The sequence below is a fragment of the Temnothorax nylanderi genome, unplaced genomic scaffold (assembly GCF_030848795.1).
Source record: "Temnothorax nylanderi isolate EJ_2023f unplaced genomic scaffold, tnyl_v1.0 TNYL_tig1010_pilon, whole genome shotgun sequence".
In the NCBI taxonomy this organism is placed as follows: domain Eukaryota; kingdom Metazoa; phylum Arthropoda; class Insecta; order Hymenoptera; family Formicidae; genus Temnothorax; species Temnothorax nylanderi.
In genome coordinates this window covers 15,250-43,091 of record NW_027250072.1, presented here as the reverse complement: position 1 = coordinate 43,091, position 27,842 = coordinate 15,250, and the positions used below count along the sequence as shown (strand labels likewise).

The window sequence follows — 27,842 nt, the reverse complement described above, 5'->3', positions numbered from 1 at the left end:
CGGGAAGCGCGCTATTAGCGCTATTGCATCATTCTATCTTTATCGTTCATCAGGTGTAAAACAAGGATAAATAAGCAAATAGCACTAATAGTGTCTTCCCGAACGCACCCAATAAATTAGTATTTAGCATCTCGAATTTCTATCAAGAAACGAGACAGGTCATTTTTTGTTTTCTAACCGAATTTCACTAATATCCAACGTCAGAAACGCACGTGGTCCGAGTTAGCACAGTCCGACAGATTTCTTCCTATAGACGGCATAGTTGCCAAAATATATTTCATGCATGAAAAGAAAATTAATCTGCACAAATCAAATAATATATGAGCGCGAAAAATATACATGAAGAATTTATTTTGAGAATCAGAAAGATTAAAAAAACGCGACAAAGTTTTTTCCCTCCGGATGAAATTCCAACGTGCGCTTCTAAGGTCAACGTGCATCCTTTGCTAAACGAATGAATTCATACTCATTTTGCTGCCAGATTTTATTGACGTGATACAGACGGGTGTACATCTGAGCCTCAATAAACGCGAGTAATCGTAAATCAATTATGCGAAAAATATTAGATCTTATATTCGTCAATAAAGTTATAAAATCCGCAAACAATGCGAAAATTTGCGCATAGTCCCTCGTGATCAAATATAAATGCATCGCGTCGCTTCGCTAATGATCGGATAAACACTCTCGAAAACGCAACAAAATATTTGCTCCACGAAATAAGCTCGCACAATTGCATCTGACAAAACTGACATTTAACAATTATATATAAAATCAAAAGCTATAATTAGTTTTTTGTTTTGAACAAGAGAAGTTGAGACACGTAGCGATAAAATTGAATGAATTCTCAACACAATAAAAATAAGTTTAATAATTTTCTTCTACGGTTTTCGTTTCCTTTTTAAGAAATAAAGATGTTTAAAAAAATCAATACAAAGTAATATGTTACAAAAGTTTCTCTTGGTGTAAATTTTCAAAAGGAGGAAAGCAAGTTTGAAAGAATAATATGATAAATCAACATTCTCTGAATACATATTAGAAACCATTTTTTTATATACAATTTCTTTTTTATTATCTGGTACATCTTTTTTCTAATTAGACTGATTGCTAATATATCTTTTAATATGCATAAAAATATATATTTAAATTCTTAGTGCTTCTGCATGATAGTGCAATAATTTCAGATTTTTTGCCATCACCTATTACTTCAGACTATCAATCTTACTGAAAAGGAACCTGCGTAGATTTAAACAAATAATGGAGAATTATGAATAATATGAGGTTTCCAACGCTGAGCTTTTTATGTAAACTCTTTCAAAGGATCTATCCATTCTTGATGGGGTAAAATAATAACTTCTATAACAAATGCAATAAATATTAAATTTATAGTATTGATTTATATAATTAATTTTATTCTGTCTTTATATAGAAAAATATACACTCAGTCTTAGCATCAGAGTAGAGGGTAACGCAGCTGATGAACAGTATAGATATAATAACAAACTGAATAAAAATCTTATTAATATATCATTATGTTATAATAATTAAGATTTTTATTCAGTTTGTTATCTATACTGTTCATCAGCTGCGTTACCCTCTACTCTGATGCTAAGACTGAGTGTATATTTTTCTATATATAAGGACAGAATAAAATTAGTTATATAAATCAATACTATAAATTTAATATTTATTGCATTTGTTATAGAAGTTATTATTTTACCCCATCAAGAATGGATAGATCCTTTGAAAGAGTTTTACATCATTCATTTACATTACAAGAAAAAAATTATTTGAGGTGCAAGAGATGCAGTAAATTGCCACGTCTAATAAGTACCCGCGTCAATACATACTATGTATACTAATTCACATTCTCAATTATGCTACTGTTATTATTTGTCATCAGACAATTATAAACATACACATAATAATTAGATACATATTATATATATATACGCACATGTGTGCATAAGAATATATGTAATTTATAAAAAGCGGGTGCTTATCAGCCTTGATACGTTACTGCCTTCTGCTACGGACGGCCAGAAAGCATTTTCAGGTTCAGGCCGTATTGCTAAAGAATCCATAGACGCGGCAACGCCGCGCGGCGTTGCCGCGTCTATAGCATATGTCTACCTCCCGTAAGTTAGCCGGTCAACTTCGACTTTATTAATTTTTTTTTTTTTAATCGTTTGTTGGTCGTTTGTTGGTGATTGTTGGCCTAATTAGAACGTTTGTTGGTTCTTAATTTTTGTTTAAATTAAAAAAGAAAAATTAGCCTTAAGTTAGCCGGAAAAATTTTATTTTTAATTAAAAAAAAGCCTAATCGATGCGTAATCGTTTGCTGATGATTGTTGGTCTAATTTTAGCGTTTGTTGGTTTATTATTAGTCTTAAAAACGAAAAAAACCGAAAAATTATCTCACATTAAAGTAATCGAAGATTGGTTTATTTGCCTACGACTTAAGGTTTATTTCTATCAATTTAAGGCTAACATCTATAAAACTGGCTATGAATACGGGCCTTAACATCGGCAGAAAATCGCGAAAAGATCAAGAAACATGGTGGTTCCCTTGATTTTATCAGTCGAAATATTTGCATTTTACTTTGAATATTAGAGATTAAATCAGTGTACAACAGCTTTAACGTGCACTGAGTGCGTACCAGCTCTGACAGTGAAAAACGCTATAAAGAGGATTTATATCTTATTTTTTCTTGCATAGATAAACAGAATGTTATCGGAAAGTCATCTAAGCATTTTGAGAAGAATCTTCGGAAAGATGAACGTAGAAACCAATTGTTGCAATTAAGAAGAAAGAAGCGCGAGCAAGTATTTGCGCAGAACAGAAATCTCGGTGGTTTTTCTTCGTCACCTGTTCTTATCTGGGTCATACCGTTGCAAAGTGACGTGGACATTGTTAATTAGTTACAGCAGATACAATTTAAAGAACATTGTATCTGCTGTAACTAACATGGACGAAACTGCTAATGTTGCTACTAGTCCAAATGGCATTATACATATTGGGTACGCTATAAAGCAGGAAAAGAACTTGTTTATTCTATTATTAGTGAGGTAAATTAAAAATTTGTTAATATTATATATATATATATGTATTTGTATTAATTTAGTGTTCCAAGACTGAAACAGTGGTTTTCTATCATCGTACCATCGATGGGTGACGTTTTAGCAACATTAGATGCAGCCAAAGTTGCTACCACGTTACTCTTTGTTACTTCTGTCGCGAGTCAAGCAAACGATGGTACGCAGAGATATTATAGGCGATTGAGACAAGGAAATTATCGTGTCTTGCCTTGCTCAAGGTTTACCTTCTACAATAATTGCAGTGCATAATATTCAAAGACTTCATATTAAGGTAAGTAATGATACGTTTAACACTTTATATAAAATTTACAAAGAGTAAACTCTTCACAATAAAGAATTGATTAATTTCTATATTTGCTCCAAAGATTTATATGTTTTAATATTTTATTGCTTTTCTTATGTCTTAATAAAATTTACATTATTTGTTTAACGTCTTAAATATTTAGTAAAATTATTTTTAATTGGATAAATAAGACCGTCACTCACAAATGGACGACCTTTGCGGAAATTTCTAGCAGATGACACCCAGATATGGGTGACATGGCACTCAAAGTGTTAAAAATCTTAGAATAGAATATAGAAATTAATTCATTCTTTATTGTGAAGAGTTTACTCTTTGTAAATTTTATATTGCGCATGTCAAACGTGTTACTCATCGATTATTGTTTGATACGTTTTAAACGGTAAAATAGAAACGTCAAGAGTATAAACAATCTGTGCAACATGCAATTTCAAAATGGATTTCCGAAGAAAAAGTTCTTGAATTGGACACTGCAGCCAATTGCTTAAATATGTTACGGCGTGCTGGATCACAAAAGCAAAGAAGTTTGTTTTACAAAGATATCTTTTGGCCGAGAAAGTCTCATTTGAATGTGATGGATTACTGGATATTGACTCGCATCTTTATATTTTTGGATTTTCACGTTCATCCATCAGCCGCACAAAGTATTTTAATATTCTTCCTTCAGTTGCAGAAAGTATGTATAAAAAATAATATATATAGTTTTACATTTTTTTATTAATAAAACTAAAATGTATGCATACATTTAAACGTATATTTTCATTTTTGACAAATATTGAAAATCTTTTTATTATTTATGATATTTGGATTATTTTAATATGTGTGTGTATGCATACTTTTTTTCTATTATTTAGAACTAATATAAACATGCTAATTGCACCTAGAAATATTTTTTGATATATATTCTTTTATAATTTATGTTACAGCTTGCACCTGTTTTACAAAATCTTCAAGGTTCAAATAAAAGGTAAAGTTATATATTTCTTTATAATGCATATTTAGTGTTACTTTGGTTTTACGTGTAGTGTATATATGATATGTTTACATAAGTACAATAAAATAATTGCTTTATAGATTCGACAAAATGCCACGCAAGATTGCCGTGCCACCAGAAGAGAGCATCCCAGTTGTAAAAAGATTTATGAAACAGTTTGAAATTGAACCCTTGCGGAATCTATCGCTGAGCTTTTCTTCATTTTCGATCAGATCGACGATCCACTTCTTGTGTACGTTGTAAAATACAGCCGAGAAATCTTTATTCATCAAATGATCTTGTAATATGCCCTTCTGTTCAGCCTCAGTGCCAATAAAAGATACAGATAACGATACATTTATGGCTAATTGATAGGGTTCATAAAATTGCGGTTCCAAAATCATGATCGAGTCTAGAGCAACTTCCTCAGTGTTGCCGTAGTCAATGTAATTAACATAGGCCATTGTTTCGGTGAGACTAACGATTCTTCCTCTGTACCATTGACCGTCGTCTAAATATTTCGTTGCGCATAATAAATGTACCTCTGGCTCGAGTCTTTGACCAGAATTAGTGTAATACTGTTGAAGATCTTCCGACAGTTTAGTCTCAATATCCACGTCCGAATACCGTTGCAACCAGATATTGGTAGAATGATCCGCATACGACACCGAGACCTTGTGAGTTGAACTTAGAATAGGCATCGGACATACGGGTGGTATCTTCTCCTCAGTATTCATTATCCCATTGCCGGATAGATCGTATAATTTTACGATATAAGTCTATACGAACAAAAGATGGTAATATCCAAGAAAATGTTAATATTTATTTGAAACTTACTTATATATTTGTAACTGCAGCGTAAAATTTATACAAACCTGCTATTATTGACTTCTTCCACATAGACTAACACTTCTTTGCCTTCGAGTTCCTTCAATTGTTTATCTACGTTGGACGACGCTGGCACATCTTGTAGGGAGCATTCTAACGCTTGGTTCTGCATGACTACGAGCTCTCCAGGTAGAGCTAAAGCCTAGATCATTAGATTGTCATATTAATAATGGGAATTAATGAATATCAAAACTACAAGTTTCTTATTTATACATATTCATAATTTACTTATAATTTCAACAGTTCCAATATGACAATTTCGTATTGCAACATGATATATGGCATTAACTCGCATCGTGGAAGCAATAAAACCTGTAGAAATATTTGTAAATATCTGTCTATGTACACTCTCATCATTCAGGATTTCATCGTATGCCCCAGTATCAATGAACTTTACATCAAACCCGACGGACCGTGTACAGTTAATCACCACAGCTCGCTTCCATGTTCCATTTGTATAGACTAAACAACCCGTGCCAAGACATAACTCGCGAGTTGATAATCGCGGCATCACCTGATATTAACTTCTTATCAATAAGATTCGCTTGAGTTCATGCGAACGATCGTTAGGCTGAATGAGAAGGTACAAGCTCTTTTCAATGTTAAGTTATTGTTATTTTAGGAAATTTGAACATTATGATGAAACATTCATTATGATACTGTTACAATCAATTTTTAATTATTTATCTGTTAATACCATACATCGTGCAATGATATTTAAGACATTTTATTTTATAAAGTCGAAATTATAAATATTACTACAGTTTCAGAAAGTACGATTCGATTCATTCAGGAATGTTGGGCTAGATATAAATTTTGTTATAGGATGAACCAGATTCATGATGTTAGTCATTTGTGTTAACGATATATTAAATTTTTAAATACATGAATAAAATTCTTTTCCATCACCGTAATATATTATATTTCAGAATCAAAGTTCAAGAAATAATATGAGTAATTTCTAATTTGTTTAATTTTCGAATCTTAGAATTTGTTTAATCATTTAAGAAATTGAAGAAATTTCAATTTAAATTACAATTAAATTACAATTTAAATATATGGATTTTGTTGTAATTATTAAATAATGATATCATAGCTTGTGAATAAGACAAGCCGTTAGTTCATGGTTGTTAGAAAATGAGAAGTTACTTTTCTAATTTTCCATAAAGTTTATGAGCAATATATGACAGAATATGATTCGTGGCTGAAATGCATTTGTACTAAATAATACCTTTGTATCTTTATTAGCCATGTATTGATCAACAATGCTTTCACATTTTGAAGCAGATGGAAGCTGAACATAAAACTAGGTTGTATTTTTTACATTAGAAACTCTCGTTTTGAGAGTTTGGCCATTCAAGAGGCTTATGTCCACTCTTTCTATAACATTGAGTTCTTTTACTTCTGTATCATGTGTTTCTGGAGCTAAAATATAAAAAATATAATGTTTAAGTGTGTCAAATAATCTGGCATTTAACATATGAAATGCATAACTATTGTTATAAATGTGCATCGGAATATAAATGAATTTTGAAATAATTCTTACCACTGATTGTTTCAGTCGAGGTTTTTGTAGTAAAGGCTGCAAGATTCTTTTGCACCAAAATATTACTCACATCTTGTCCATCATGGTTTAATGAAATTATATATTGATCGTCATTAAAACTATGGAATATGCATTCGTATTTATCAGCACTGAAGCAATTATCGAGCGCGTTACTATCCACTTCAGACCAATTCGAGTTACTATTATTAGGTACGATATCTTTTAAGGAACACTGCACTGCTAATCTAGGCAGATGCATAAATTTCTTCTCGACAGAATAGATATTATATTGATCTACGATTGCGCAATTTCCAAAATCTATGTACTGAACTACGTATGCATCCTTCCACGTATCAATATTCACAACTTCCGCTCGATAAAGAGCTCTATCTTCAGAAAATACAGCTATAACTGCTGAACCAACCTAAAAAAAGTTACACTTTTATTAACTCGATCACAGTAAAAACAAAGTAACACTAAATATGCATTATAAAGAAATATATAACTTTACCTTTTATTTGAACCTTGAAGATTTTGTAAAACAGGTGCAACCGTGTAACATAAATTATAAAGGAATATATATCAAAACATATTCCTTTATAATACGCAGATAAGAACAGGTGACGAAGAAAAACCACCAAGATTTCTGTTCTGCGCAAATACTTGCTCGCGCTTCTTTCTTCTTAATTGCAACAATTGGTTTCTACGTTCATCTTTCCGAAGATTCTTCTCAAAATGCTTAGATGACTTTCCGATAACATTCTGTTTATCTATGCAAGAAAAAATAAGATATAAATCCTCTTTATAGCGTTTTTCACTGGCAGAGCTGGTACGCACTCAGTGCACGTTAAAGCTGTTGTACACTGATTTAATCTCTAATATTCAAAGTAAAATGCAAATATTTCGACTGATAAAATCAAGGGAACCACCATTTGATCTTTTCGCGATTTTCTGCCGATGTTAAGGCCCGTATTCATAGCCAGTTTTATAGATGTTAGCCTTAAATTGATAGAAATAAACCTTAAGTCGTAGGCAAATAAACCAATCTTCGATTACTTTAATGTGAGATAATTTTTCGGTTTTTTTCGTTTTTAAGACTAATAATAAACCAACAAACGCTAAAATTAGACCAACAATCATCAGCAAACGATTACGCATCGATTAGGCTTTTTTTTAATTAAAAATAAAATTTTTCCGGCTAACTTAAGGCTAATTTTTCTTTTTTAATTTAAACAAAAATTAAGAACCAACAAACGTTCTAATTAGGCCAACAATCACCAACAAACGACCAACAAACGATTAAAAAAAAAAAAAATTAATAAAGTCGAAGTTGACCGGCTAACTTACGGGAGGTGGCAGTAGCTGGCAAAAACCGCGAGTCTGGCATCCTTGAATGGAGATGGAGATTCGTGAAACCGGAAGAGACTCTCGTCACTCGTGCTTTGTATCGATTATCGAAAATGGCGCGCATTGCGACTTTTTTTAAGTTACAAACGTGACATTTTATTTTACTGGATATCACAATCACAGACGCTCGCGCGCGCTATTTACCTTGATTATTATACAGTTATTATTACACTATTAACTCCTTAAATCGTACATATATATAAATTAAAATTTAAAATTTAAAGTATTTAAATATTTTCTGATATATATATATATATATATATATATATATAGATGTGACCTGTTTTTATCTGATGTGATACATCCGATAGAAACAGATCAACCTATAGAGGCCCACCACCACCACCGCCAATTCCGATCGGCGGTCCTCTTTTATTTACAATACGTTTTTTTACATTTTTATCATTTATTTTATTTCGCTATATATATTTTTTAAATACATACAACGTTATAAAAGAGTTACATTATAAAATTAAAAATATAAAGTGTACAGAAAAATTTTATTACAAAACTTTACCATATACATATATACAACATTAGAAAAGTTACATTATACAATTAAAAATATAATATGCAATAAAATTATATACAATATTTCTTTTCGACGTGTAATTACATATGCAACATTCGGTATGCGTACAATAATGCGAAATTCTTATGAGCAACTATATACGATCAAGAAGATTGTTAATAAATTTATTACTAATATTTCCCAAAGGAGACTGTTAATTATTGGCATGCTATACAGAATTTACAGTTTTGCAAAGTTCCCTTGTTTGCCACTACCCTCTAGCTTTAAAAGTTTAAAACATAGATCAAATGGGCAAAAGTATCTCTGAAATGTTTTACATTAAAGTGCAAAATAATGGCATTAACCTACAAGAGGATACATTAGATCTTTGTAATGATTATTCACCAAGAGACTTCCACATAACTGACATCTTCTATTTGTCTTTATTTATTGTCTTGTTTTATTTATTGACCAGTTCCTTTCCTTTATACATATAATGCTTCATCATATTAGATTAGTATCCTTTTCACCTTGTAACCGAAGCTAAATCTTCAGTCGGTGCGCCAATCTTACACAGAAAGCATTGTCTCGTATCGAATTCGAACACTATTGCGAAGTAACTATTGCGAAGTCGACTGTTTGGTAAGTAGATTACACATTATCATATAACACTTACGAGTTACTATATTTATTAGATAATTTCTTTGGTCTTTTCTCTCTGATTTATAAGTCAGCAGTCAATGCCACGGGTGATTTTGTTCACAAATTTCGCGTCCTAACCACTGATTTAAAGTACATGTCTACATTTTCACTTTATATGCGTTATTATTGACGACTCGTTTTAAGATCATAACCGAATTTTAATTTATTATAGTAAATATTACAAAGTTTGCATAATTGAAAACTATATAAGACGATAGGGCTAGTGAACAAAGCTAAGTATAAGTGCTTAAAATATGTATTATAAATTAGTAAATTGAAAAAACAAACGTTTCGTCCTTGAATACGATCATCTTCAGTGCGCGATATACGGATAAGAATTATCCAATGGAAAATAGACAATTGTTGAATTCCAACGGAAAAAACTTAAGTTAAAATCTTACATTATAATTAAGAATTGATTCGATAAATTACATGTGTAGTATCTGACCTTATTGAGAACCTCTTAATGTCTCTCAATAAAGTCAAATACACATGTAATTTATCGGCTCAATTCTTAATTATAAAAAAAAACTTAATTAAAAACCGATATATTAATTCAAGTTTTTCCGTTGGGATAATTCTTATCGGTATATTGCGCACTGAAGATGATCGTATTGAAGGTCGAAAATGTGTTCTTTCAGTTTACTGAAATACATATAATACATATTTTAAGCACGTATACCCAGCTTTGTTCGCTAGCCCTATCCTCTTATATTGTTTCAAATTTTAATTGTTACATTTTGAAGAGAGTCTAAAGCTTGAGACCAAAACGTCTGTAATTTGTATTTATGTTTGTATTAAAGTTAATTTTTGTATTTTATATCTCTCACTTTAACAACGGCATTTTGCTCTTATTTTCCTTAAGCTTGGAATATGATATATATATATACATATATATATATATATATATATAAAGAGCGTATTTCTTATTTTTGTTCAATTTTTATATATTCACTTTATGCTCGTCGGAAAGCTTAAGATTATTTAATTTACCCATCACCGCGTCGCTGAAGATGGCTCAAAATTGAGCCGAAACGTATACAATTTGTATATTAAATTATTAATTAAATATTACATAACGTTAACTCACGCACAACTAATCGCGTTAGACTTTCAAAGGCTATACTTTTTTCGTTACCGGTTAATATTCTTAGAAATCAGATACGTAGCTAAAACGCATATAAGAAACTAAATCGAATTCCGCGGGAAGTTAAATTACAAACATCGCGTTAACAAAACAATTTGGAAATGAATAGAATCAAATAATCATGTTACAACAGATATCCAGAAAAAATGATTTGTGTCTTTGTTAAATAGCAATTGCCCATATTTTTAGAGTTCCCAAAAGCATTTTTTTTAAATATCGATTAACCATTATTTTCTTTTAATGATATACTAATATCTCCTCAATCTCGTAAATTATTAAAATATTACATTCTCTTTAACTATACAAATGTAAGAAATATATTTTTAGAGAGAAACTGCGAAATGGCGTTCATAATGGAGTACTGGGTCCTGGATTGCATAGGAATTCTTATAATTCTCATTGGAATCGCTTACTACATAACTCGCAATTTCAAGTACTGGAAAAAACGAGGCGTTCTGGAAATACCGCCAACGCCATTCTTTGGCAATTTCAAAGAGTGTCTATTCCTGAAGAAATCCCCATCATACTTTCTAAAAGAACTCTACGAGCGAAAGAAGGATGTACCTTATATAGGTTTCTACATTTTTAACAAGCCCTTCTTGTTGCTTCGCGATCGCACAGTCATTCGGCACGTCCTCACAGCAGATTCTAATTTTGACAATCGATACTCCTCGGCCGATCCAAAGGATCGTATTGGTTACGCCAATCTCTTCTTCACGAGAGAATCTCACTTGAAATGGAAATTCAGAATAATGCAATTTTTTCATAACAATGATGTACATACGTATACATTTGACCTGATGCTAGAATGCGGAAAGCATTTAGATGAATATCTTGACTCATTGGAATTAAATGGTAAGTTGGAGGGTATATTAATTTAAATAATCCTTGAAATTAAGAAATGTAACAAGACGAGGAAACAAGATAAAGACTGTGACTATAATTACAATCATCTGTAAAATTTTTGTAGTATTAAGATATTTTATGTTACTCTAATGCACACGTAGATGTTTGCTTGTTCTCTTCTAATATAATATAAAATGCGAAAATCAGTATAATATCTGCAGGCTAAACAGATTTAATCAACTGATAACATTGCCGGCAGGTAATGGACAAATAATGGACGTAATGGATGTAAGTACAAAATTTACCATGGATGTGATATGGAGCATTGCTTTTGGACGCGGTGACGTGAACACGTTTCAAAATCCAGACTCCGATTACAGCAGACATGCCAAAACGATGTTAGAAAATAATTATAGGCGCACCTGGAAGATGCTCGCAATATTCTTCCTACCAAATCTAACTCGTTTTCTTGAACTAAAAGTGTTCGGTAAGAAGACATCCGATTTTATGCGCAAAATTTTCTGGGAGACAATGCGGGATCGCTATAACTATATATCGGAATATGACGAAGATGAGTATCCTGAGCCTCCTTTCATTCCTCAAATCGATCCTCACCCGCGTTATTATAAGAGATACGACCTCATCGATATTCTAGTCGACATCAAGTGGAATGTTTCTGGATGGACATACACTGAAAATTTCGGTAAGCGAAATAATTACTTTGACATAATTTATATAAAAGAATAAATAAAGATGTGTAACATAACGGCTTGCGATAACAAAATCAGAGTAACCGTCATGTTTGATCAATAATCATGAGAAACGAATTTATTCACGGCAAGTATCAAAAGCTTTTAGAACTTTATAGATGAATTAAATTTCAGACCTTGGACATGTCGAAGAGGATGATCTTTTGGCACAAGCAGCTAGTTTCTTCTTATTTGGTTTTGAAACCATCTCAACGACTGTGGCCTTCGCGTTGTATGAACTCGCATTGCAACCTAAAATTCAGAACACTCTAAGAAATGAAATACTCGAGGTACTGAAGAAATCCAATGGAAGAGTTACACATAGCATGGTATGCGACTATCATCCGCTGAGTCTCTTTCGTAATTTTTTTATTTTTGTAAATTATTTTTAGTGATATATAATTTTAAATTTAATGTATATACATTTATGACTTATAATGCAAAGAAAATATATTTTAAGTCAGAGAAAGTGAACTAAAAATTAAGAGAAAACCTTAAAATTTGACTATGTGCAATTCTAATTTAAATAAAAAATTATTGTTATGCATTGTTTATTATTACTAGATACAAACGTCATTACCGTATCTCGATATGGTGGTCTCAGAAACTTTGAGAATGTACCCGCCATTGGGATTCCTAAATTACATGGCTAAGAAAAATTATGAAGTGCCGGAGCACAATCTCGTAATTGAGGAGGGTACGCCGGTTTACGTTTCGTTACTTGGCCTACACTATGATCCGGAATATTTCCGCAATCCTAATATATTTGATCCGGAGCGATTTAACGAGAGGAACAAACGTAACATACCGGAAGACGTCTATATCCCATTCGGAAGAGGCGAACGTTATTGTATGGGTAAGAAAATCGATTTTAATATAATCTCTATATCCTACATTAAGATATTAATACATATTTCTTCAGTTTTTCTTCATCAACATAATATAGACTATATACACTTATATATTTTGTAGCCGAGAAATTCGGACTTGTTCAAACGAGGTTAGCCCTGGTCAAGATATTGAGTAAATACAAGGTAACACGGTGCGAGAAAACTTCGATACCAGTGGAAATTGATCCAAGAGGACCCATGACAGTGCCGTTAAATAATGTATTATATCTCAAGGTCCAGAAAATTAACCCTTTAGGGGCCTGTGTACATAATTATGTACATTCAAAAAAGAAAAATAAAAAAACTAAAAAAACTAAAAAAACTAAAAAAAAACTAAAAGAAAGTAAAAAACTTTCATCAGGGACGAACGGGATCGATGTGTGGCCCCTAAAGGGTTAATACTAATGCTATTTAGAACAAAATACGTTTTTAGTCAAAATAAATATAGGGTAGAGCGGGGTCAAAAGTAACGCGGGGCGAAAGTAATTTAACAACTCAAATATCTATATAGTTATAGCCATAGATGCGCATGCGTCTGTTGGTTAACGGATGAAACTGAACAAGCTATAACTATAAGATATATCTATAAGCTATATCTTATAGCTATAGCTATATCTATATAGCTATAACTAGCTATAGATATTTGAGTTGTTACTTTCGCCCCGCGTTACTTTTGACCCCGCTCTACCCTACAATTATCCTTTTACTTTAAGGACGCAATCAGTGTTTTGATAAGAAATCTGTATGTTTAAATATAAAAATTAATAGAAATATAAATATGTTATGCTGGATATTCTATTTTTTTACGTTTTAAATTAATTCTTAATATTAACTAGATATCACAATCACAAACACGCGCTATGCGCGCGCTATTTAGCTTCAATATTGTACAGTGCTGTATGTTTAAATATAAAAATTAATAGAAATATAAATATGTTATGCTGGATATTCTATTTTTTTACGTTTTAAATTAATTCTTAATATTAACTAGATATCACAATCACAAACACGCGCTATGCGCGCGCTATTTAGCTTCAATATTGTACAGTTACTATTATTAACCCTTTAAATCCTTTATACATATACATATATAAATTAAAATTTAAAATCTTTAAGTGTCCTCTGATATATGTAACTTGTTTTTATCTGATTACATCCGATATAAATAGATCAATCTATAGAGGCCCACCACCACCCCCGCCGATTCCGATCGGCGGTCTTCTTTTATTTACAATACGTTTTTTTTACATTTTTATCATTTATTTTATTTCGCTATTTTATTTAAAATAAAAGAGTTACATTACAAAATTAAAAATATAAAGTGTACAGAAAAATTTTATTACAATTTACTTTACCATATACACATACAACATTATAAAAGTTACATTAGAAAATTAAAAATATAATATGCAATAAAATTATATACAATATTTCTTTTCGACGTGTAATTACATATGCAACATTCGGTATGCGTACAATAATACGAAATTCTCATAACGTAAAACATGTGATTATTATATGATTATTATATTATTTCTTATTAATTATTGAATAACAATTTCAAAGTTTATTTTACTTTATTTAATTTTCATGAGCAACTATATGATCAAGAAGATTGTTAATAAATTTATTACTAATATTTCCCAAAGGAGACTGCTAATTTTTGGCATGCTATACAGAATTTACAGTTTTGCGAAGTTCCCTTGTTTGCCAAAATATTAGAGACTACCCTCTAGCTTTAAAAGTTTAAAACATAGATCAAATGGGCAAAAATTTGACTGAAATAACATTAACATCCCAGATAAATTCTACATTAAAAAAAGTATCTCTGAAATGTTTTACATTAAAGGGCAAAATAATGGCATTAACCTACAAGAGGCTACATTAGATCTTTGTTATGATTATTCACCGAGAGACTTCCACATAACTGACATCTTCTATTTGTCTTTATTTATTGTCTTGTTTTATTTATTGACCAGTTCCATTCCTTTAGACATATAATGCTTCATCATATTAGATTAGTATCCTTTTCACCTTGTAACCAAAGCTAAATCTTCAGTCGGTGCGCCAATCTTACACAGAAAGCATTGTCTCGTATCGAATTCGAACACTATTGCGAAGTAACTATTGCGAAGTCGACTGTTTGGTAAGTAGATTACACATTATCATATAACACTTACGAGTTACTATATTTATTAGATAATTTCTTTGGGCTTTTTTCTCTGATTTATAAGTCAGCAGTCAATGCCACGGGTGATTTTGTTCACAAATTTCGCGTCCTGACCACCGATTTAAAGTACATGTCTACATTTCCACTTTATATGCGTTATTATTGACGACTCGTTTTAAGATCATAACCGAATTTTAAAACGTTACAAAGTTTGCATAATTGAAAATTATATAAGACGATAGAGCCAGTGAACAAAGCTAAGTATAAGTGCTTAAAATATGTATTATAAATTAGTAAACTGAAAAAACAAACGTTTCGACTTTCAATACGATCATCTTCAGTACGCAATATACGGATAAGAATTATCTAAAGAAAAATAGACAATCGTTGAATTCCAACGGAAAAAAACTTAAGTTAAAATCTTACATTATAATTAAGAATTGAGTCGATAAATTACATATGTAGTATCTGATCTTATTGAGAACCTCTTAATGTCTCTCAATAAAGTCAAATACACATGTAATTTATCGGCTCAATTCTTAATTATAAAAAAAAACTTAATTAAAAACCGATATACTAATTCAAGTTTTTCCGTTGGAATAATTCTTATCGGTATATTGCGCACTGAAGATGATCGTATTGAAGGTCGAACATGTGTTCTTTCAGTTTACTGAAATACATATAATACATATTTTAAGCACGTATACCCAGCTTTGTTCGCTAGCCCTATCCTCTTATATTGTTTCAAATTTTAATTGTTACATTGAATAGAGTCTAAAGCTTGAGACCAAAACGTCTGTAATTTGTATTTATGTTTGTATTAAAGTTAATTTTTGTATTTTATATCTCTCGCTTTAACAACGGCATTTTGCTCTTATTTTCCTTAAGCTTGAAATATGATATATATAAAGAGCGTATTTCTTATTTTTGTTCAATTTTTATATATTTATTTTATGCTCGTCGGGAAGCTTAAGATTATTTAATTTACCCATCACCGCGTCGCCTGAAGATGGCTCAAAATTGAGCCGAAAACGTACACAATTTGTATTGAATTATTAATTAAATATTACATAACGTTAACTCATGCACAACTAATCGCGCTAGACTTTCAAGGCCTATACTTTTTTCGTTACCGGTTAATATTCTTAGAATCAGATACGTAGCTGAAACGCATATAAGATATAAGAAACTAAATCGAATTCCGCGGGAAGTTAAATTACAAACATCGCGTTAACAAAACAGTTTGGAAATAAATAGAATCAAATAATCATGTTACAACTGCAGATATCCAGAAAAAATGATTTGTGTCTTTGTTAAATAGCAATTGCCCATATTTTTAGAGTTCCCAAAAGCATTTTTTTTTAAATATCAATTAACCATTATTTTCTTTTAATGATATACTAATATCTCCTCAATCTCGCAAATTATTAAAATATTACATTCTCTTTAACTATACAAGTGTAAGAAACATATTTTTATAGAGAAACTACGAAATGGCGCTCATAACGGAGTACTGGATCCTGGATGGCATAATTCTCATAACTCTCATTGTAATCGCTTACAATGCTTACCTTTACATAACTCGCAATTTCAAGTACTGGGAAAAACGAGGTGTTCTGCAAATACCGCCAACGCCATTCTTTGGCAATTTCAAAGAGTGTCTATTCCTGAAGAAATCCCCATCATACTTTTTAAAAGAACTCTACGAGCGAAAGAAGGATGTACCTTATATAGGTCTCTACATTTTTAACAAGCCCTTCTTGTTGCTTCGCGATCGCAAAGTCATTCGGCACGTCCTCACAGCAGATTCTAATTTTGACAATCGATACTCCTCGGCCGATCCAAAGGATCGTATTGGTTACGCCAATCTCTTCTTCACGAGAGAAGATCACTTTAAATGGAAAGACAAAATAATGCAATTTTTTTTTAACGATGATGTACAGATGTATGCATTTGACCCGAAATGCGGAAAGCATTTAGTTGAATATCTTGACTCATTGGAATTAAATGGTAAGTTGGAGGGTATATTAAGTAATCCTTGAAATTAAGAAATGTAAAAAGACGAGAAAACAGGATAAAGACTGTGACTATAATTACAATCATCTGTAAAATTTTTGTAGTATTAAGATATTTTATGTTACTCTAATGCACACGTAGATGTTTGCTTGTCCTCTTCTAATATAGTAAAAAATGCGAAAATCAGTATAATATCTGCAGGCTAAACAGATTTAATCAACTGATAACATTGCCGGCAGGTAATGGACAAATAATAGACGTAATGGACGTAAGTACAAAATTTACCATGGATGTGATATGGAGCATTGTTTTTGGACGCGATGACGTGAACACGTTTCAAAATCCAGACTCCGATTATAGCAGACATGCCAAAACGATGTTAGAAAATAATTATAGGCGCACCTGGAAGATGCTCGCAATATTCTTCCTACCAAATCTAACTCGTTTTCTTAAACTAAAAGTGTTTGGTAAGAAGACAACCGATTTTATGCGCAAAATTTTCTGGGAGACAATGCTGGATCGCCGTAGTTATATATCGGAATGGGACGAATCTGAGTATCCTCCGTATCCTCACCCGCGCCATTATAAGAGATACGACCTCATCGATATTCTAGTCGACATCAAGTGGAATGATCCTGGATGGAGATACATTGAAAATTTCAGTAAGCCAAATAATTACGTTGACATAATTTATATAAAAGAATAAATAAAGATGTGTAACATAACGGCTTGCGATAACAAAATCAGAGTAACCGTCATGTTTGATCAATAATCATGAGAAACGAATTTATTCACGGCAAGTATCAAAAGCTTTTAGAACTTTATAGATAAATTAAATTTCAGGACTTGAACATGTCGAAGAAGATGATCTTTTGGCACAAGCATCTAGTTTCTTCTTATTTGGTTTTGAAACCATCTCAACGACTGTGGCCTTCGCGTTGTATGAACTCGCATTGCAACCTAAAATTCAGAACACTCTAAGAAATGAAATACTCGAGGTACTGAAGAAATCCAATGGAAGAGTTACACATAGCATGGTATGCGACTATCATCCGCTGAGTCTCTTTCGTAATTTTTTTATTTTTGTAAATTATTTTTAGTGATATATATTTTTAAATTTAATTGTATATACATTTATGGCTTATAATGCAAAGAAAATATATTTTAAGTCACAGAAAATGAACTAAAAATCAAGATAAAGTCTTATTTGACTATTTGTAATTATAATTTGAATGAAAAATTATTTTTATACCTTGTTTATTATTACCAGATGGAGCCAAACTCACTGTCATTACCGTATCTCGATATGGTGGTCTCAGAAACTTTGAGAATGTACCCGCCATTGGGATTCCTAAATTACATGGCTAAGAAAAATTATGAAGTGCCGGAGCACAATCTCGTAATTGAGGAGGGTACGCCGGTTTACGTTTCGTTACTTGGCCTACACTATGATTCAAAATATTTCCGCAATCCTAATATATTTGATCCGGAGCGATTTAACGAGAGGAACAAACGTAACATACCGGAAGACGTCTATATCCCATTCGGAAGAGGCGAACGTTTTTGTATGGGTAAGAAAATCGATTTTAATATAATCTCTATATCCTACATTAAGATATTAATACATATTTCTTCAGTTCTTCTTCATCAACATAATATAGACTACATACACTTATATATTTTGTAGCCGAGAAATTCGGACTTGTTCAAACGAGGTTAGTCCTGCTTATAATATTGAGTAAATACAAGGTGACACGGTGCGAGAAAACTTCGATACCAGTAAAAATTGATCCAAGAGGACCCATGACAGTGCCATTAAACAATGTATTATATCTCAAGGTCCAGAAAATTAACCCTTTAGCGGGCTGTGTACATAATTATGTACAGTCAAAAAAGAAAACTAAAAAAACTAAAAAAATAAAAAAACTAAAAGAAAGTAAAAAACTTTCATCAGGGACGAACGGGATCGATGTGTGGCCCCTAAAGGGTTAATACTAATGTTATTTAGAACAAAATACGTTTTTAGTTAAAATAAATATACAATTATCCTTTTACTTTAAGGACGCAATCAGTGTTTTGATAAGAAATCTGTATGATTAAATATAAAAATTAATAGAAGAGTGCCCAGAAGATGATGAAGCAAGACAAAGAAATGCTAATCCTAAACCTTTGCCAGTTTCGCCAAGAAGGGGAATGATGATAGAAGAACCAGAGCCGGTAGTTACAGGAATGCAAACACGTAATGCAGAGAAATCGGAAGGAGAAAGCATACCTTTTACTAAGAAAAAATTAGAAGAACCGCCGTTTATTGAACACATAGTCCATGCAGAAATACACAATAATTCAATAAATCAGATAAATAATAATGAATCTTTAGAAATGCACAATGATCCAATAAATCAGATAAATAATACTGAATCTTCACCTTTAGAATCGTCAAACATTATAAATAACACTCAAAACGAAACACTTGAAATAGAAACATCCTTAGAAAACATTAACAACAATGACATGAATTCTTTAATTAGCGACAATGAAAATATAAATACTTTAAATTCACAAATAACTGTACCATCTAATCTTTTAGAAATACTAAATAGTTTAACAGGAGATTGTGAAAATTATGAGATTTATCAAAATAAGCCTACGCATGTAAATTATTGCGAGGACCACACGAAAATTACAGAGGAAAGAACCAACGACGACAAACCGAAAGACGACCAGGAAGATCAAGTTACTGACGATGGCGACTCCGAGGAAGAAGAGGAGGTAGAACGAAGTGAGGAAGAAGGAGACAGCGACAGTGAAGAAGATATAGACACAACATTCAATGAACTTACGATTACAGACGAGACCTTGGACAGAACTGAAAAACAAATAATAACGCGAGGACAAAAATACAGTATAATAAATAGTCGTGATCAAATATTTATGAGAAGAGAACATTATTTATATTTCCTAACCGCAAATGGTAAACCTACTATTCGATTGAAAAACCGATTAATTAAACTTTCCGCGAAACACAATATATATAAACCAATTATATTTACCGCATGTTGTTCCGCCGGCGCCTGATGCCTCTCCCTGGCCTCCACCTCCTCTCAGGCTGCTCGGGATGTCCCTCGTGTTCCCTCGATGCGAAGCAACGTTGCTCCTTCCCGCGTGGACATTTTCTGTAACATAAAAATAATCGAATCGATTAAATACGTGTCACGCGAATCGAACATCTTATTCGTTATTCAGAGTAATATTATATTTTAAATTACTTCTTCGAAAAAGGTTTCTACGTTAGAATCAACTTGAATCAAATTTTTCAAAATATTTCTTTTTACTAATTTAAATTCCGAAACACGGTTTAATGTAAGAACTGAATAAGCACAAAGAGGGATTCTATATCTTAAAAAAAAATAAAAAGTAACACTTACCAGAAGTGTTGGTACGCCGATGCCCGATGCCTATCCTAGGCCTCCTCCTCCTCTCAGAGTGCTCGGAATGTCAGCTACGCAGGATTCCCTCGCTGCTCCGATGTCACCTTCTGCGTCGTTATTTTCTGAAACATTCAAATGAACGATTCGATTAAGTAAAGACAGAAGAGATAGAAAATTTTTGGACATAAGTGACATAGTACGTGAAAATCAATTACACTCACCACTTTCTTTCATGCTGTTCCGGCCGCAAAATCCACCCCCACCTCCGGGTCAGATAGGAGTCTCGAGCCACATTGAGACTCGTGGCAATGCAGTGTGACTTCATCCCTTAAGCAAGAAAAATCAAGAAGCATTTCAGCTATATTGCATTAATTTTACAACGTTTTTGCAATATAGTCAAAATGTTTCTTGACTTTTCTCGCTTAATGGAAATGTAATTGCTGAAAGGAATTAAAAATTATTCCCTACCTGCGTTTTAACTAGGTCCCTTTTTTTTTTTTTTTTTTTTACGTGGTGGAAATCTTCCATCACTGGAATCCCCACGACGTCCTGGAGGCAACCCGTCAGCAGTGGCAACCAGTCACGGTGGCTGTGCCACCGATCGGGGAGCACCACTGGTCGGGGAGTGCCTCCATTCTTCCGGGGTTTGAGTGACCAGTGACCCCCCTTTCGGGAGGAAGACTCCCCCTTCCCCGGGGCGGGGCGGGGGGAGTGCCGGATTCTGCGGAGAGCAGAACATTAAAGTTCCGCCATTTCCCCGCAGCCTACCGGCTAAAACCACCACGAGTGACCCTAACAGAGGATTTATTTATTACACGCTCACTGCTGAGAAAAGCGTGATGTCGCCGAAGGCAGACAGGGGGAGGATTTATTTGTTACACGCTCACTGCTGAGAAAAGCGTGATGTCGCCGAAGGCAGACAGGGGGAGGATTTATTTGTTACACGCTCACTGCTGAGAAAAGCGTGATGTCGCCGAAGGCAGACAGGAGGAGGATTTATTTGTTACACGCTCACTACTGGAGAAAAGCGTGATGTCGCCGAAGGCAGACAGGAGGAGGATTTATTTTTTACACGCTCACTACTGGAGAAAAGCGTGATGTCGCCGAAGGCAGACAGGAGGAGGATTTATTTTTTACACGCTCACTACTGGAGAAAAGCGTGATGTCGCCGAAGGCAGACAGGAGGAGGATTTATTTTTTACACGCTCACTACTGGAGAAAAGCGTGATGTCGCCGAAGGCAGACAGGAGGAGGATTTACTTTTTACACGCTCACTACTGGAGAAAAGCGTGATGTCGCCGAAGGCAGACAGGAGGAGGATTTATTTTTTACACGCTCACTACTGGAGAAAAGCGTGATGTCGCCGAAGGCAGACAGGAGGAGGATTTACTTTTTACACGCTCACTACTGGAGAAAAGCGTGATGTCGCCGAAGGCAGACAGGAGGAGGATTTACTTTTTACACGCTCACTACTGGAGAAAAGCGTGATGTCGCCGAAGGCAGACAGGAGGAGGATTTACTTTTTACACGCTCACTACTGGAGAAAAGCGTGATGTCGCCGAAGGCAGACAGGAGGAGGATTTACTTTTTACACGCTCACTACTGGAGAAAAGCGTGATGTCGCCGAAGGCAGACAGGAGGAGGATTTACTTTTTACACGCTCACTACTGGAGAAAAGCGTGATGTCGCCGAAGGCAGACAGGAGGAGGATTTACTTTTTACACGCTCACTACTGGAGAAAAGCGTGATGTCGCCGAAGGCAGACAGGAGGAGGATTTACTTTTTACACGCTCACTACTGGAGAAAAGCGTGATGTCGCCGAAGGCAGACAGGAGGAGGATTTACTTTTTACACGCTCACTACTGGAGAAAAGCGTGATGTCGCCGAAGGCAGACAGGAGGAGGATTTACTTTTTACACGCTCACTACTGGAGAAAAGCGTGATGTCGCCGAAGGCAGACAGGAGGAGGATTTACTTTTTACACGCTCACTACTGGAGAAAAGCGTGATGTCGCCGAAGGCAGACAGGAGGAGGATTTACTTTTTACACGCTCACTACTGGAGAAAAGCGTGATGTCGCCGAAGGCAGACAGGAGGAGGATTTACTTTTTACACGCTCACTACTGGAGAAAAGCGTGATGTCGCCGAAGGCAGACAGGAGGAGGATTTACTTTTTACACGCTCACTACTGGAGAAAAGCGTGATGTCGCCGAAGGCAGACAGGAGGAGGATTTACTTTTTACACGCTCACTACTGGAGAAAAGCGTGATGTCGCCGAAGGCAGACAGGAGGAGGATTTACTTTTTACACGCTCACTACTGGAGAAAAGCGTGATGTCGCCGAAGGCAGACAGGAGGAGGATTTACTTTTTACACGCTCACTACTGGAGAAAAGCGTGATGTCGCCGAAGGCAGACAGGAGGAGGATTTACTTTTTACACGCTCACTACTGGAGAAAAGCGTGATGTCGCCGAAGGCAGACAGGAGGAGGATTTACTTTTTACACGCTCACTACTGGAGAAAAGCGTGATGTCGCCGAAGGCAGACAGGAGGAGGATTTACTTTTTACACGCTCACTACTGGAGAAAAGCGTGATGTCGCCGAAGGCAGACAGGAGGAGGATTTACTTTTTACACGCTCACTACTGGAGAAAAGCGTGATGTCGCCGAAGGCAGACAGGAGGAGGATTTACTTTTTACACGCTCACTACTGGAGAAAAGCGTGATGTCGCCGAAGGCAGACAGGAGGAGGATTTACTTTTTACACGCTCACTACTGGAGAAAAGCGTGATGTCGCCGAAGGCAGACAGGAGGAGGATTTACTTTTTACACGCTCACTACTGGAGAAAAGCGTGATGTCGCCGAAGGCAGACAGGAGGAGGATTTACTTTTTACACGCTCACTACTGGAGAAAAGCGTGATGTCGCCGAAGGCAGACAGGAGGAGGATTTACTTTTTACACGCTCACTACTGGAGAAAAGCGTGATGTCGCCGAAGGCAGACCCTTAGGAGGATTTACTTGTTACACGCTCACTACTGGAGAAAAGCGTGATGTCGCCGAAGGCAGACCCTTAGGAGGTTTTCTGTCAGGGTTTTCCTTCCCTTAGGTCGGTTAGGAGAGCCTAAGCTCCTCTCTCACGGCTCCGACCAGCCGAGCGGACTTTTTATAGAGGCCGCTTACCTCGCGAGTCCTTAAAAGGACTCCCCGGTCCACGACAGACCCGTAGGGCTGCCGTAGATTGCGGTACTTGTGTGCTCGGGTACTCCGGGTGCGCAAAACCCGTAGTGGAGGGCTCCCCCGTGCCCCTAAAGGGTCCGGGAGGACTCCCCCCACCCCCTGGAGGGAAGATTTATTACACGCTTAACTTTATCAGCGTGATGTCTTTAGCAGACAAAATTTTTTACACGCTTAATTTTTTTCAAGCGTGATGTCTTTTGCAGACTCGAGCCACATTGAGACTCGTGGCAATGCAGTGTGACTTCATCCCTTAAGCAAGAAAAATCAAGAAGCATTTCAGCTATATTGCATCAATTTTACAACGTTTTTGCAATATAGTCAAAATGTTTCTTGACTCTTCTCGCTTAATGGAAATGTAATTGCTGAAAGGAATTAAAAATTATTCCCTACGTTTTAACTAAGTAGCTTTTTTTTTTCTTTTTACGTGGTGGAAATCTTCCATCACTGGAATCCCCACGACGTCCTGGAGGCAACCCGTCAGCAGTGGCAACCAGTCACGGTGGCTGTGCCACCGATCGGGGAGCACCACTGGTCGGGGAGTGCCTCCATTCTTCCGGGGTTTGAGTGACCAGTGACCCCCCTTTCGGGAGGAAGACCCCCCCTTCCCCGGGGCGGGGCGGGGGGAGTGCCGGATTCTGCGGAGAGCAGAACATTAAAGTTCCGCCATTTCCCCGCAGCCTACCGGCTAAAACCACCACGAGTGACCCTAACACCGCGTCGAGCGAGCAAGGGGGGAAGTCGCGCCGCGTGTCACTGCCGCCGGTAGACAACGCGCGTATTTATACGGTCGAGCGAGCAAGGGGGGAAGTCGCGCCGCGTGTCACTGCCGCCGGTAGACAACGCGCCGATTTATACGGTCGAGCGAGCAAGGGGGGAAGTCGCGCCGCGTGTCACTGCCGCCGGTAGACAACGCGCCGATTTATACGGTCGAGCGAGCAGGGGGGGAGGTCGCGCCGCGTGTCACTGCCGCCGGTAGACAACGCGCCGATTTATACGGTCGAGCGAGCAGGGGGGGAGGTCGCGCCGCGTGTCACTGCCGCCGGTAGACAACGCGCCGATTTATACGGTCGAGCGAGCAGGGGGGGAGGTCGCGCCGCGTGTCACTGCCGCCGGTAGACAACGCGCCGATTTATACGGTCGAGCGAGCAGGGGGGGAGGTCGCGCCGCGTGTCACAGCGCCGGTAGATGATTATAATGTTGCGGTTGATTACGAATCGTTGCGATCGTTAATAAGCGCGCGTTAATCATATCGGAAAAAAATAAACAACTACGTTGGATCGTTAATAAAATCTTAATTAAGTGACTTAATTTTGCTTTTAATTTTACAATGATACGCGTAATTAATGTATTCGTCCAAGAATTAATACACAGCAGCAATGGAAAGTAAAACAGAATTATATTATCAAGAAATGAAAGAATTTTATGTTAATCGCGTTCTAATAAAAATCGTCGTGATTATATCTTCCCGGAAGAGGAGAACGAGCGAATATAATTTTTCTAGCTCTACCGGGAATCGAACCCGGGACCTTTGGCTCAATAGACCAGTGCGCTGTCTACTAGGCCATGCTCGTCCTCAATAAAATATACACAGAGAAAAAATAATGTTGTATCAACAGCATTAGTCTAATTGGAAATAATCTTGTTTTATTTCATTAAAACAAAAGCATAATGTATTGAATTAACAAGATTATTTCCAATTAGACTCAGGCTGTTGATACAACATTATTTTTTTCTCCGTGTATATTTGCCAAATTTAAATAATTGCCTATAAATTTCAGGCGACTGGTATACTTCGCATGTTCTGCGATACAAATAACATTAGATGCATTAATAAATAATGCATCGACATAACGTATGTGCTTATGGATGCATTCTCCCGTAAGCACAATAAATCGATAAATAATGATGATGCTCCAGGATTAATTATTTAGCCTAGTCTGATCTAGTCTATCCATTTTAGAGCAACGAATTTGTAAGAAGTCGCATTTATCTATAGTACTATTATGTGGATACAATACATAAATATATCTAATATAGGTCTCACAAATTCGTTACCCCATATTATTGTAAAAAATTCGTCACTCACCGATCCGATGCGCAACGGGCGGAGTAATTCGGCCACGTAACTACGATGATACTGTAACAAAAACGAAAGATATAAATTAAAGAGGCGCTGAAAATGATAAATGTTTCAAAAAATACACATAATTTTACGCGCATCTAAATTCGTCTTTCAATTAGATTCACTGATATAATTATCTATTTTCCGGAAAAAATATTTACAAAAATAAATTTTTATAAAATTTTAAATAATTTCTTTTTTTCTAATTAGTTTTAGCTTATCGAAATAAAACTCCGAATAAATGAGGAAAAACTATTAATTTTATGCAGATAAAAGATGATACTTACCCCAAGGTTGCTCCGCCGGGGCCCGATGTCTCTCTCAGACCTCCTCCTCCTCTCAGGACGTCAGGCTTCCTCCTCTCATCGCGCACAGGACACTCGCGAGAAACACTCGCGGATAATAAACTACAATCGCGCGCGGACTAATTTCATTAAAAGTCTTTCTCGCGCGATACTGTACGGCACTCCCGTTTAAAAAAGTCCTTTAGTCCGATTATACTTGAACGGCACTCCCGAAGCAAACGCGACGAACCGGCTGCGGTTCGTTTATTCAATTAAATCGGCGGACGAGGGTACGTTAGCTTCCCCGTCTTTGAATTTTTATCCAAGCAGAACAAGAGTTTTGCTTGGGTAAAATCCTCGTACTGGGTACTGGGCCTTCCCACCTCGCCAAGGTCGTACCCATGGGAAGGAAGTACTTTACTCTGTAGTAATATAAAAACAGGTAACATAGATTGATTAAACAAAACCACAATTAAGATTGAATATCGTATGCACATTACGCCGCGGTATCGAGCACGTAAATCTCGCGAAGGTAAGTACTATTAATGCATGCTTTGCACGATAAGGAGTCGCGATTATACGCGGCACGAAATACACGAGTCACAAAAATAAGAAATATTCACGAACGAGCGTTGTATCGTTGTATCACAGCGTGCTATTTACTTGAATCATTTACTTGAATCACGATACGATTTCACGTTGTCACTCGGCCCTCTTTCCGCTCTTCGAAAAGAATCGGGGATAATCGCACGACAATTCCGGCACAGCACACAGCACGTTCAAAGCACGACACGATTCGAGATATGCCGCGTAAATGAATGCCACGCACATTCGATGGTCCAGCGACATATGGCGGCCCGGGCCGGGACGAGCGATTATCGCCCGCGAATATCACGACGAAACTACAAATCACTCACGACACGTCACGACTCGCAATTGCCGTACGAGGTACCTTCGCCTCGACGCCCTCGACATCTCCGTCTCGAGCGAGCGACACATTAATTCATTCACGACACTTGATACACACTTGATGCAAATTATTGAGCGCCTCGTCGATTATTCCCGCGAAACGAGGAGCAGGAATGCCAATCGCACGAACGAGCGCGCGTTCCGAATCAGCACCCACGGCACGGAGCACAAACACTTGACACCTGTTCGAAATTTATCGGGAGAATGACTGATTGTGAGTAATATCCGCAGGTGAGGGTACTCCGAGCGTCGGCAAAACAAGTATCAAGGCTGTCTCGCCGATGGAAATGATCGTCCGCGCGCCGACTTTGCACGTACGTTGCTGCGAAATCGGCGGACTCATTCAACGGTCGCGATCGCGGTATTGCGACTGCCAAGGCCGAGGCCGAGGTGCCGACTGCCGAGTGCCGCGTGCCGCGTGCCTCGCCGACGCGCGGCGGCGGGCGGCGAGAGCGGCCGAACGTGATTCGGCATTCGGCCGGATTCGAAGGCTCCCGGCTCGACTACCTCCCGTAACTTAGCCGGTCAACTTCGACTTTATTAATTTTTTTTTTTTAATCGT

General features: G+C 36.0%; 2 protein-coding genes and 3 long non-coding RNA genes across 17 annotated transcripts; 3 read left to right on the top strand and 2 right to left on the bottom strand.

The window, feature by feature from the left end:
• Positions 1-2,163: 2,163 nt before the first annotated feature.
• Positions 2,164-4,725, top strand: LOC139786335 (uncharacterized). 4 transcript variants are annotated; one of them, XR_011722253.1, is made up of 6 exons: positions 2,164-2,557; positions 2,717-3,018; positions 3,123-3,367; positions 3,789-4,073; positions 4,324-4,364; positions 4,472-4,725. It is a non-coding gene; the product is annotated as an uncharacterized lncRNA (long non-coding RNA). The 4 variants fall into 4 exon arrangements; XR_011722252.1 differs by having other exon boundaries at positions 2,164-2,624; XR_011722251.1 differs by having other exon boundaries at positions 2,164-2,649.
• Positions 4,285-21,279, bottom strand: LOC139786336 (uncharacterized). Of its 8 annotated transcripts, XR_011722259.1 has the most exons (9): positions 21,139-21,279; positions 20,892-20,997; positions 20,668-20,792; positions 20,293-20,415; positions 8,152-11,301; positions 7,316-7,574; positions 6,805-7,228; positions 5,246-6,683; positions 4,285-5,149 (listed from the first exon to the last, which is right to left on the bottom strand). It is a non-coding gene; the product is annotated as an uncharacterized lncRNA (long non-coding RNA). The 8 variants fall into 8 exon arrangements; XR_011722258.1 differs by having other exon boundaries at positions 20,892-21,279; XR_011722260.1 differs by lacking the exons at positions 20,293-20,415; positions 20,668-20,792; positions 20,892-20,997; positions 21,139-21,279 and adding an exon at positions 12,304-12,425 and having other exon boundaries at positions 8,152-12,108.
• LOC139786333 (cytochrome P450 6k1-like) lies at positions 10,913-14,002 on the top strand. Its single transcript, XM_071725504.1, has 5 exons — positions 10,913-11,426; positions 11,677-12,120; positions 12,302-12,495; positions 12,731-13,022; positions 13,139-14,002. The coding sequence occupies exons 1-5, from the start codon at positions 10,913-10,915 to the stop codon at positions 13,453-13,455; spliced, it is 1,761 nt and encodes a 586-aa protein (XP_071581605.1). The 3' UTR covers positions 13,456-14,002.
• LOC139786334 (cytochrome P450 6k1-like) lies at positions 14,860-20,170 on the top strand. Of its 3 annotated transcripts, XM_071725506.1 has the most exons (7): positions 14,865-15,202; positions 16,708-17,236; positions 17,482-17,904; positions 18,086-18,279; positions 18,513-18,813; positions 18,930-19,066; positions 19,304-20,170. In XM_071725506.1, exons 2-7 carry the CDS (start codon positions 16,720-16,722, stop codon positions 19,340-19,342), a joined length of 1,611 nt encoding a protein of 536 aa, XP_071581607.1. In that variant the 5' UTR covers positions 14,865-15,202; positions 16,708-16,719; the 3' UTR covers positions 19,343-20,170. The 3 variants fall into 3 exon arrangements, with proteins under 3 accessions (XP_071581608.1, XP_071581606.1, XP_071581607.1); XM_071725507.1 differs by lacking the exon at positions 19,304-20,170 and having other exon boundaries at positions 14,860-15,202; positions 18,880-19,142; XM_071725505.1 differs by having other exon boundaries at positions 14,864-15,202; positions 18,930-20,170.
• LOC139786338 (uncharacterized) lies at positions 18,003-18,631 on the bottom strand. Its single transcript, XR_011722262.1, has 2 exons — positions 18,495-18,631; positions 18,003-18,202 (listed from the first exon to the last, which is right to left on the bottom strand). It is a non-coding gene; the product is annotated as an uncharacterized lncRNA (long non-coding RNA).
• Positions 21,280-27,842: the final 6,563 nt, after the last annotated feature.

Bases quoted from the DNA above. Each gene is read 5' to 3' on its own strand.
- LOC139786333 (XM_071725504.1), top strand. From the start codon at position 10,913: ATGGCGTTCATAATGGAGTACTGGGTCCTGGATTGCATAGGAATTCTT. The intron at 12,121-12,301 runs GTAAGCGAAATA...ATTAAATTTCAG, and splicing joins GACATACACTGAAAATTTCG to ACCTTGGACATGTCGAAGAG. The intron at 12,496-12,730 runs GTATGCGACTAT...TATTATTACTAG, and splicing joins GAAGAGTTACACATAGCATG to ATACAAACGTCATTACCGTA.
- LOC139786334 (XM_071725505.1), top strand. From the start codon at position 16,720: ATGGCGCTCATAACGGAGTACTGGATCCTGGATGGCATAATTCTCATA. The intron at 17,905-18,085 runs GTAAGCCAAATA...ATTAAATTTCAG, and splicing joins GAGATACATTGAAAATTTCA to GACTTGAACATGTCGAAGAA. The intron at 18,280-18,512 runs GTATGCGACTAT...TATTATTACCAG, and splicing joins GAAGAGTTACACATAGCATG to ATGGAGCCAAACTCACTGTC.